The 12,242-nt window shown below is 36.0% G+C and overlaps 1 protein-coding gene across 8 annotated transcripts in view; it reads right to left on the bottom strand.

Annotated features, from left to right (window-relative positions):
• elp4 (elongator acetyltransferase complex subunit 4) overlaps positions 1 to 12,242 on the bottom strand; it is a 261,465-nt gene that overhangs the window by 218,623 nt on the left and 30,600 nt on the right. For all 8 annotated transcript variants that reach the window (XM_069902855.1, XM_069902827.1, XM_069902809.1 and 5 more), the window contains 2 exons: positions 9,402 to 9,523; positions 2,066 to 2,215 (listed from right to left, as the gene is read on the bottom strand). In XM_069902855.1, coding sequence (XP_069758956.1) covers positions 2,066 to 2,215; positions 9,402 to 9,523 — 272 coding nt within the window. The remainder of the gene's footprint in view (positions 1 to 2,065; positions 2,216 to 9,401; positions 9,524 to 12,242) is intronic.

Consider the following 12,242-nt stretch of genomic DNA (forward strand, 5'->3'; position numbering starts at 1 on the left):
TTTACAGATGAATTGCAGTTACTTTAGTAACCTTGGATAAATGGACTTTTTTTTAGTTTTTAAGAGCTCCTGCAGTGTACACTACAGTGGACATGTTTCTGTCTGTATTATAAAGCCATGTGCAAGATAACAGTATACCGCCTTTGCAATAAATGCCAATGAATCATTCACATTTCAAGAGCTTATTTAAATTTTAAACCTGACATCACTTATGATTTGTGCAACTATCTGCAGATATAACTGGGACTTACAAGCATGGGAGAACTAACTGGTGGGCCTTAAGGGGGCTATTGAGCCTACGGTCATTTTATGTCACTTGTACGTTATCTTCACAATGATTAGATTGGTATGACAATGAAGCTGATACATTCTCAAGTGCTTTCTTTATTCATTTAGCACATGGATAAGCAAGTCAATTGCTTGATTCAGTGCTTTCCAATTGACAGATCATACTACCACTGTCAAATCTTGTTCAACCATATTTGATTCAGTAGCAGGTTTCATTATCTAGTGGCAATACATAGATTTTAGATGGAATTAATACAAACTAATATGCTTTTGACATTTTAACCCATTACTTGTGTCAGAAAACTTCCACAAGAGATCATTAAAAATACCAGAAAAATACTACTTAAATTTGCAAGAATAAAATTACGAATAAAAACGCGCAAGATCATGTTTGCAATATGGAAAGCATTGCAGCCAATTATATATTGAAGATGTGAAAAATATCTGTTTTTTAATTAAAAAAGTGAACATGGTTCAGGAAAATTCATTAAGAATAACATTATGAATTCTCCAGCATTGTGAAGCATCCAAAATCTTGCTTCAAGATTGACAAAATTAAGGACACAATTATCTTGCAATTTCCTTAAAATTTAATATATTTTTTGAGGTGAAACAAGGAAGTTCCATTCCACTGAAACAAACATAGTTGGTGGATGGGAAGCAGAACTCCTCCTTTGATGTCATTTTGAGGAATTCTGCACTGATGCTTGTTTGCAGTCTCTTACTAAGCATAAAGTAGAAGATAAGAAATGAAGAGAATAAGTCAAATACTTTTCTCTGGATTATTAAGGAATTTGTGGAAAACATGTAATTGTATCAAATGTTTAGAAGTGAACTTCATTCATTCCATTATCCACTTTACAGCAGCTATGCTTTGTAAAATATCCACCCTTCAAAACATACAGGGGTCATCACGAAGTTGATTCCTATTTGCAATCCACTGAATGAATATGCATGAAAAAGACCAAAAATAACAATTAAAAAAACCTATGATCTATAATATTATTTTAGGAATGGAAAGATATATTTTCCCTTTAAATTTACCCAGAACAAAGAGTCAATCACAGAAGAATTACTCAAGAAATTGCAGAAGAGATTAATTCCTGGAGAAGAGTTACGGTCAGAATGTCTATGGCCTTCTATGGATTCTTCCTGATCCACTGAGCTCCTCTAGCATTTTGTTTGTTGCTCTGGTTTTTCAGCTTTTGCAGTCTCTTTTGTTTGCCTTTCAAAGGTATTGTCAGGCTTGTGATGAAGAGGAAATTGTTTTGTTGTTTACTTCAATCGAAGAACAAAATTAAGAGAAAATAGTAAAGATATGTTCCTCTGCAGTGAAATCAAAAGGTTGGGATCATGGTTCCAAAGTCATGAATTGAGAGATCCCCCAAAGAATAATACTGATCTGAAAGGATGATTGAGCTTGAAGTGAAATATGAAAGTTTGCAGACACTGTGACTGTAGTAAAAACACAGAAATCCTGTAGGAACTCAGCTGGTCTTGCAGCATCCATAGAGATAAAGATATATTACCATAGTTTTGGGCCTGAGATCTTCCCCAAAGTCTAAGTAAAAAGGAGGCCTACATTAAAAGGCTAGTGATTTAACATGAAACCTTCAAAGATGCATTAAAAAGTAAATAAACTGATGAACAATTCAGATGTGCATGGTTAGTGTACTCTGCACGTTCACATGTTGGGTCTGTGGCAATGGTGTACCCTATTGCCTTAATCAAATATTTATTTTCATTTTATTCTGGTTTAAAGAAATGAAGATGGTACCTGTACTTTTGGCAAGTTTTGGTATCTCCATGCTATTGACATGGAATGCTGGAGGGCAGTGGCAGAAGTGATATCTTCTGAATGGTCCCTTCTCTCTTTGCTAGATTCTTCAATCTCTATCACATCATCAAGCAGAGGGGCAGGAAGCTCCTATTCAAACCAAAAAAGTTTTTTTTTGTTGTGAAATGCTATAAAATGAACTTTTCCACATTAAATTTTGTTAAACAAATATAATTTGAAAAATCTCCTGGAATGAGAGTCATCAAAAATAAAGATACCATATATTTGTTCTACCTTGAATTATGAGAGCAGAATGTGAAAAAGGTCCAAAAATTCATAATAAGGTCACAGTCACCTGCATTGCATTTCCACTTATAAGTTCGGTACTAAATTGTTTGAGGATATAATGTGAATCAGCAAACATTCAAAAATGAAAGAATACGTGGAATTATCATTAAATTTAAACAAGAAAGTCTACAGACTCTTGTTTTGGTCCACTCTCTTAACAATACAAAACTTATAAGCAAATGCGTTTTAGTATTTTGTGAAAAAAGTTACCATTATCTATCTACGTATTGGTTTAATCTTCTATATTTTGCAATTTGAAGGAGTCTTAAATGTTTCTGTGCTCTAAGATTCAGTTAAACAAATTAAATTATTGTCTTCAAAATAACACAATTTAACACCTGCAAGTTTTCAGGCAGCGTCATCTTCATTAACCTCGATTATCCAAATGCCAATCAGTGATCCTTTCAGATAATTTTTTCTGGCAAAGATCGTTAGGATAATTCCTGTTTAAGCATTTACCTAACTCCCAAGGCTGTCCATTGTTTCAGCTTTTGCTACTGACATAATCAGTGGCACCTGTTGCTGTTCCCTTGTACTGCTCCAGTACAAACCAACATTTGCAGCAAAGAAATCTCAAGAGTGAATTAACTATTTCACACCAGTCACCTTCAATATGATAGGATGAATCCTGTGTCCCCTCTGACAATCTAACTCCCTGCATCACCTTTGCAGATTAAATTCAGATGTACAGTAACTTCATTTTTGGATTGTGGAACTTTACATTTGTTCTTCTGGTCAAAAAATGGCACAGACATGCTTGAAAATGAATCCAAATTTGCTTGCACTAAATGTAAAATAAAGTTTTTCATAAGGTGGTTTGGTTAGTTACTTTATATATAAAATCATGGTCACTGCAAAGGACTTTTAGATAAAATGGTGAACACACTCAGCAGTCAACCAGCTTATGCAGAGAGAGAAAAACTGAATTAACATTTCCAGCTTGCTCTCTTTCTATTCTCACAAATTCTGCCTCTCTATTCACATACTGCCAAACTTGCTGAACATTTCTAGGTCATTTTTATTTCAGATTTTCAGAATTTTCAATTAAAAAAAAAGCTGGATATTACAAAGTTAAAAAAAAATTGAATTGGAGCGACAGAAGGGCCATCTCCATGATTCATCACTTTCTGTGACATCTTCCTGCAATATGACTCCATCTTTTAATTCCTTTACTATACAGGATTAGGCCACCACTATCCTTTGGGAGGGTAAATTTTAAAGATTCCGTAGTATATAAATGAAGAAATGTCTCCCTTTTCATCCATGAATTTCCTATTTTGGAAAACATCACCAGGGTTTTCCAAAATAGGCAATTCATGGATAAAATGGGAGAAATTTCTTCATTTATATACTGCAGAAGACCATTCTCTATGCATTTACTCTACTCAACACTTTAAAATGTTAGGAAGTTTCAGCAGACCTCTAAGTTTTTACAAACTCTAAGGGAACACAAGTCTAGTCTATTCAGTCTCTCTACAAGTAGCAAACCACTAAATTAAGAGCTAGACAGATAACCCTCCATGCTAAATGGAGACCCAAGCCACCTTACTGTATATTTAGGTGTGGCATGCCACCATGTTCAAAATGTGTCATTTAACAATTTCAAGCATTAGGAATAGAGCAACTTCATAATCAATAACCTAATAAAAAATCCTTTTACTAACTGATAAACTATCTTAATTGAGCTTTATACCACAAAAATGTAATGTGAACTAGATTTACAAAATACTGAGATGGTTTGCTGAAACTTATTGCTGACAAAGTATGCAGCTCATTTTGGAATATTATATGGGTCTCATCCACTGACATTTACAAGCTCTTTATTTATAAGGAGTGTGATCTTACACTAACTGATATATTGCTACAGACTTAATTTTGCATTTACTTTACTTGTACGTCTGTATATATCATTTACAAGCATATCTATTTATTAAATGACCCATCTAAATTCCTTCATTAACCTTCTTTGTTTTGACAGGAAAGAAGAGCACCAATACTGATATAATATGACCCTTCTTACAAGTAGAATTCTCTAGAGCCTAATAAAACTCAAAATACCCCATCCAACAATTAATGAGGCTTAACCTCACACCCTTATAAGCTATCTTAATTGCTTGTGCATTGAGCAAAGTAAAGTCATTGCATACCATCCTATTCAATCTACAATAAAGGAGTAAAGACTATTATGTAGCAGTTTAACTTCGATCGCTGGCTTATGAGTAGAGGTAATTCATAGTTTATAAGCAGTACTACTGAGAAAAGAACTTTGATTTTCAGTCATACAATTTGCTTTTCAGCAATGGAATGGAGTTGAAGACCTCTGAATCATTAGTTGATCTGCACCAATCTTAGCGCAGAAGTAGCAGCTAATTAAATGAAAATCAAATTAGATGTTGGATTTCAATAACAGGGTACACTCGATAAGTATATGCTTGCAGTTACTGAAATACAATTCAGTGAGTCATGTCAGTGTGCAACTATCTTTGTGAATTTTTCCCTCAATTATCCAGAACAAAATAAAGATCCAACTTCTCCTATCAGCTTTTCCATTATAAACTTCAAAAATTTCATTCTAGGATTATAATACTAATAATTCCACCATGACAGTTAAGGAGTTTAAATTTACCTTATGAGAACAAATTCTAAAAAACTATTTTCTCCAATTTACAGGGTTAACCCCTATTTTTAAAATCAATTTAGTGATTCCCTCTATCACAAAATATACTTCCTCAGGAACAGAAACCAAACTTATACATATAACTGGAGGTGCAATCTCACCAGGGCCCTCTACAGTTGGAGTCAGAAAGTAATTTGCCTTCCTAATTGCTTGCTGTACCTGTATTAACTCTCAAGTGACTTGTGTCCAAGCACAATCAGAATACCTTGAATACCATTCTCTGAGTATTTAAAATTACTATCTTCCCATTGTTACCAAATAAATCACCTCACACCTTTCCACATGACATTCCAAATAACATCACCTCCATCATTCACTCTGTTTAAATCATCTCTGTATTCTGTTAACAACCCACAGTGGTGACCAACTTTGCATTATCAGCAATCTTGAGCCCTTATTAAAATTTTAAATATAGAGGCTTATTTATTTTGTGTCTATTAATTAATGCCTGTATGTCACCTTTCATCTTCCCATCTAACCAAAGACCTTCTGAAAGTCCAAATATACTGCATTCAGTAGCTCTTCTATCTTTCGGTTACATCCTTAAAAACTAATAGGTTTAATTTAATTTAAAGATACAGTCCCTTCCAGCCCACACCACCCAAATACACCAACGTGAACAATAAACCCAGGGGTGGCCAACCTTTTAATTTATGCATACAGCATGGTAACAGGCCATTTTAGCCCACGAGTCTGTGCCTCCCAATTAACCTACACCCCCGGTACACACTTGTAGACTGAAATGGCCTGTTACTGTGCTGTATGTCTAAATTAAAAAGTTGGCCACCCCTGAATTAACCTATGAACTCCATACGTCTTTGGAATGTGAGAGGAAACCAGAGTATCCAGAGGAAATCCATTCAGATAAGGCAAGAACAAACAAATGTCCTGCTGATGTCAGATTTGAACCCGGTTCTTGGTGTTGTCATAATGTTGTGCTAACCACTACACTAACCATGTTGAACATAAACAGATGGAGAGACTATCCAATGCTATTATTATTTACTAAGTGCTTTCCACTTCCTTAATAATAGATTTTAGTATTTTTTTTTTAAAAAGAGTACTGATGTCAAAACTACCTGGTCTGCAGTTACTAGTTTTCAACCCTCGTACATTTGCTACCTTCCAACACAAAAGAAAATTGCCAATTCTCTCTATTATGCTATGTTGCAGCAGGGTTGGTGCCAAAGGGGGAATCCGCGGACATTTCCCCCCCAAACAAATTCGTGCCCCCCCATATGGTTGTGGGCATCCCTGGACATCGGACTCACCCCACTTCTTCCCACATCAGTAGCATCTAGGTTGACACATGCTAGCGACTCTCCACCTGCCCACGACCGCGTCATCAGCGTGTGTCAAGCGTCAGGAGCATCTAGTGATGCTTGACGCAATAAAAAGAGCGCCCTCCTGTCCCACGTTGGAGGGCTCAACAACAGGTATGCCCCTGCTAGCATAACCCTCCCCCCTCTCCCGTTGGTCCTTCCCCACCTCTAACTCGCTAATGCACCCCTCGAACATATGTTCTGGCACTGATCTTGTGTGCACTCTCAGCAAGTTAATTTGAATGGCTTCAGAATGGACTTGCGTATTCGACAAATAGCAGAATTGTATTTCTAATTATTAATCTGCTGGACCGGTATATCCTTCACCATAATCAGTACATTGGGAGATGCCAGGAGTTCTACTGGACACAACTGAAAATGATGTGCCAGACCAATGAAACTACGTGAGAGGCAATCACACAATCAAAGTATTTGAATTGAAGCCTGTAACAACCAGATGTGAATAGTGTGAACAATTAAACAACTAAAAGAAGGGGATACATTATCATTCTCTTCTTCAAAAATAGCAGAGCCCAATATAGGAGATTTTATGAAAAGGCTCGAGACTCTTGAATGGTACATTACCTCCCAGGTGCCAGGATCTGAGATGTTTCTGAATCTTGAGGAAGAATGAGCAACCAGATATTGTGGTTCTGGTTGGTACCAATGTCATAAATAAGAAAAGAGATGAGGTCATGAAGAGCGAATATAGGGAGATGTGAAGGAAGCTATAAACCAGGACCTCACCGGTAATAATAACTGGATATGAGGGCAAGAATAGGAAGTTATGGCAGAAGAATGCAGTGATGCAGGGGACAGGGGTTCAGATCTGTAGATCATTGGGATTTCTTTTGGGAAAAGTATGACCTGTACAAAAGGGACAGGTTCCTCTTGAACTCGAGGGACCAATATCCTTGCAGGCAGATTTGTTAGAAGTGTTGTGGAGAGTTTAAAACTAGCTAGGCAGGGGAGCAAACCAACCAGAGGAAAGGCTTTACTGGTCTACTATTGGGTAATCAACCCAGTCAGGTGATAGACCTCTTGGTTAAGTTTATCAGAGACAGTGGTCACAACTCCTTGTCCTTTATCTGTTCTGGACCCCTGCTCTTTGTGATTTTTATAAATGAATTGAATGAAGAAGTGGAGAGGCTGGTTAGTAAGTTTGCATTTGGCCTGAAGGTTAGAGGTAGACATACATACATATGGCATAGTGACAGGTCATTTTGGCCCAGGAGTCTGTGCTGCCCAATTTACACCCAATTAACCTATATCCCCAGTATGTTTCCAATATTGGGAGGAAACTGGAGACCACAGGGAAAACCCATGCAGACACGGAGAGAATGTACAAACTCCTCACAGTCAGTGTGAGATTCAACCCTTGTTCCAAACGCTGGCACTGTAAAGGCACTGCGCTAACCGCTATGTTAACCATGCCCCCCATTGTGAATTTAGTCAGATGATAATAAACAAACTTGAATATAGACAAGATGCAGAGTTAGGTGGAGAAATAGCAGAAGGAGTTCAATCTGGGTAAATATGAAGTGATACACTTTAGAAAGTTGATCTCAAAACCAGAGTACATGGTTAATGGCATGATTCTTAAGAGAATGCAGGAACAGATGGATCAAGGGGGTGGGGGTGGAGTCTAAGTCCATTGATCTCTCAAGAAGGCCACACAAGTTGATAGGATAGTTAAGAAGGCATATGGTGCGCTTGCCTTCATTAGTATGGGGATTGAATTCAAGATCCGTGAGGTACTGTTGCAGATCTTTCCATCCCTGGTCAGATCATACTTGGTGCATTGCATTCAGTTCTGGTCTCCTTATTACAGTAAGGATGTAGAATCTTCAGAAAGGTTCAGAGATTTATCAAGATGCTGCCTGGATTGGAGAACATCTTATGAATCATGGTTGACAGAACTAGGGCTTTTCTCTTTGGAGCCACATAGAATGTTAGGTGACTTAATAGAGATAGGCCAACAATAGCAAATACTAGAGGGCATCTGTTTAAGGTGAGTGGAGGAAATAGTAGGAGAGATGTGAGAGGCAACTTTTCCTTTTTACACAGAGAGTGGTGGGTGCCTGGAATGCATTGCTGGGGGATGCTGGTGGAAGCTGGTAAAATAGACTCTTAAATTGGCATATGGCTGTTTAAAAAAAAGATGGTTATGGGTGTGAGACAGGGAAGGATTAGATTATTGTAGCATCATGGAAGAGCAGTGGAATTATTCCCCAATAATAATATTATTCCTCAACTATACAAGTCAAAGACATTATCTTGTCATTATTACACTTCTTTTTCAGGTACATCCTGCAGAAGAATATTGACTACTTTTCAGCTATTGGAAAACCCAACAATGTGAAAGTTTATAAACACAATTCCTTTCGGACACTGCATTTGCTATCTTACAGCAGGCATGATGCCAGCTTGAGTTTTATTATATTAATCCAACAAATTCTGAAGAACTTTTACTAATGTCTGTATGGTCCAAAACAACAAATTAACTTCACTAAATTTTAAGACAGGAAGAGCAAATTTGGTCACAACTTTAAGAATTATTCACAAACATTTTATCATAGCAAGTCTACTTCTCTGCCCCAACACAGGAATAAAGTCCTTTATTCCCCTGGTTTCCCCTTTTATGACTCAAAAGTATTATTTCAAGAGTACAACTCAGTAAGCTGGTATCCAACTCTAACCTTCTCACTCTTTTGTGATATTTAAGTTCCTCTATAACCTACTAATTCTATTTTTATCTGTTGCATTATCGGCAATGAATTAAAATGTTGACCATAAGCATCTTTTCATGTACTACTTCTTCTTGTTTTAATGGTGCAATAAATCTGCATTCAAATCAACTGAGGTGTGTAAAGGATATCAAATTAACATAATCATTCATAAGTACATACATACATACAAGTATATAATCCCATATTAGAATAATCAAAGCCCTTGCAATTTTATAACATTTTCACCAAAAAAAGAGTACCTGCAAAATTAACTCTGGTTGATCTTTGGCAGATGCTATGAAAAGAGAATGTCCACAAACAATGCCTTCTGCTAGAAAATACTTCAGTAACACCCGTGAGTAGCTTTCGTATCGGTCTTCTTCTGCAAAAATAACCACACAAAGCAATTTGTTTAAGTATTAATAAATAAAGTTGTGTGTGCAATTGCTGCATCATTCCTTGCCAACAATTGTCATCTTGGATTACAAGTTCTGCAAGCTTACAATTTGCAGTTCAATTTATCTGTTAACTATAACTTATTGTGCTCGTTGTATGTCTGAGTTTTAAATACTTTTCCATGAATAGACTAATTCAGCAAATCTAATACCATACAGAAGGTAGCTGTATGACAAAGCAGATTTTATTTACATTTTTGTAGAATAAATTTGGCATTTAATACGCCAAGTGGTAAGGAGGCAGTGAACCATTTTCTTTGTAAAGTTGTCAATAATATTCCTGTTTTAAAATTTTAATTTATATTATTAATTATTTGTAATTTATTTCTTCAAATATTTATCTGTAATTAAATTATTGTTATACGATCAGACATATTTACACCGTGATGACTATTCTTCATTTTTATATACCAATTGAAAAAATATTGTGATATTTGCAGTGTTCACAATAAAAATTTGCAAGCATTTCTAACCCATGTTGTTATATTTATTTAAACTAACACATTGTACATTCCCCACTTACTTACGAGTGATCAGGTCACTTCATTTGTGAAATATAAATTGTAACCCACTGTTCATTAGGATATGCTCCATTTAATTTTCATTAGAGCAACAAATATCTTTTGTTAATTTAAAAACAGACTTTTTGGACTAAGACATGAAAAAATATCTGGAAATTCATACATGTTAAATGTATGAAGGATGATTTTATGAAATAAAAAGCCTCACACTGTTTACTTTGGGACACTGAGAATATGGTTAAAAATTGATGCATCTTCCCTTATATGACAGAATACTGCTTCTGCATGAAAAAGGTTAACAATCAACTCAAAGTCAATCTTAAAAAAAACTCCACAAAAACGCACTGACAATATTTTTGATGACTGTCAGCAGCCTCTGTAAAGAAAATGACAGCTCTACAATTTGTCATTTTTTGAATTGTCTATAGTAATTGAATTTTAAAAAAAGGTTTAATGACCTAGAAATCAGAGGACCAAGTAAGCCCCCAGATGGTATTCTTTTAGGCCTTTTGATGATATCGAAGTTAACAATAATAGATCACAACTGAAAGCTGCTACAAAGGCCAGACACATTTTTAGGTTAGAGGCCACTGTTGTAGCTCCTTCCTTATGCAGATATTCCTTTTAATGAAACAACAATTGCTAAGAAGTAGCCATTGGTTGTCCAAAGCAATTCTGATTTACAAACTTCTAAGACTTGCAACTAAATACACATCAAGGTCATCAAAATATTTAAATGTATTTTAATATATCCTCACTTTGTGTTATTGGAATAAGGCTTTTCCCTTCAGCCATTGGATCAAAAATCAGTCTGGATCATTCATCTAAAATTTGGATGATGTTTGATAATCCAAACACACCAGATCAACAATTTATTCCCTCACAAAGAATATTTGGTTTTAGATCACTGACATACACCACATAATATCCACATTACTCTTATTCAGTTGGTAAAAGATGCATAAAGAAATAGAAAGGGAGAAACATAAATTCAATGTTGCATTCCTTTTAAATTGCTCAAGATCCATGTATAAAAATGTATCCTCTCCCAATCAACATGGAAATTTGACAAATTAGAACCATAGAACAGTACAGCACAGAAATAGACCACTTCGGCCCTTCTATTATGTGCTGAACAATTTTTCTGTCTAGTCCCATTGACCTGCACTCAGTCCATAGTCCTCCATACTTCTCTCATCCATTTATCTGCCCAAATTTTTCTTAAATATGAAAATTGAGCCCACATTCACCACTTCAGTTGGCAGCTCATTCCACACTGTCACCATTCTCTGTGCGAACAAGTTTCCCCTAAACTTTTCCTCTTTCACTCTTAACCCATGTTATCTGGTTTGTATATCATATTCCCTCAGGGTAAAAAGCCTACCTATATTTAATCTATCCCCTTCATAATTTTATTAAATCTCCCCTCATTCTTCTGCGGTCCTAAACTGTTTAACCTTTACCTGTAATTCAATTCCTGAAGTTCAGGCAACAACCTAGAAATCTTCTCTGCACTCTCCTATAGTTAGGTGACCAAAACAGCACACAATACTCCAAAACTGGACTCACCAATGTCTTATACAACTTTACCATAACATCCCAGCTCTTATACGCAATACTTTGATTTATGAATGACAATATGCCAAAAGCTCTTTTATCCACCCGTGACACCACTTTGAGGGAATTATGTATCTGTACTCCAAGATCCCTCTGTCCTTCCACACTCCTCAGTGCTCTATCATTTACTTTCTTAGATTGTCCTTCCAAAATGCAACATCTCACACTTGTCTGCATTAAATTTCATCTGACATTTTTCGGCCCATTTTTCCAGCTGGTTCAGATCTTGACACTGTGAAAGGTAAGAGAGAAAGAGAAAGACAAAGAAAGAGAGAAAGAAAAAAAGAGAAAGAGATCATTTTCCAGGCTTCGTTACAAAGCACATATACCAACCAGACATAACACACATACAGACAAGCAATACATAAGCAGGACAAGTATTCATATATACAAATAAATAAATATGGTTTTGTGAATATGAGAATCTCAGATGGTTAGTGTGAGCAGTTCCTTTGGTCGTTCATCATTTTCTCTGCCTATGGGAAGAAACTGTTCCTCAGCCCAGTAG

Source organism: Narcine bancroftii, chromosome 1 (genome assembly GCF_036971445.1).
Source record: "Narcine bancroftii isolate sNarBan1 chromosome 1, sNarBan1.hap1, whole genome shotgun sequence".
Lineage (NCBI taxonomy): Eukaryota > Metazoa > Chordata > Chondrichthyes > Torpediniformes > Narcinidae > Narcine > Narcine bancroftii.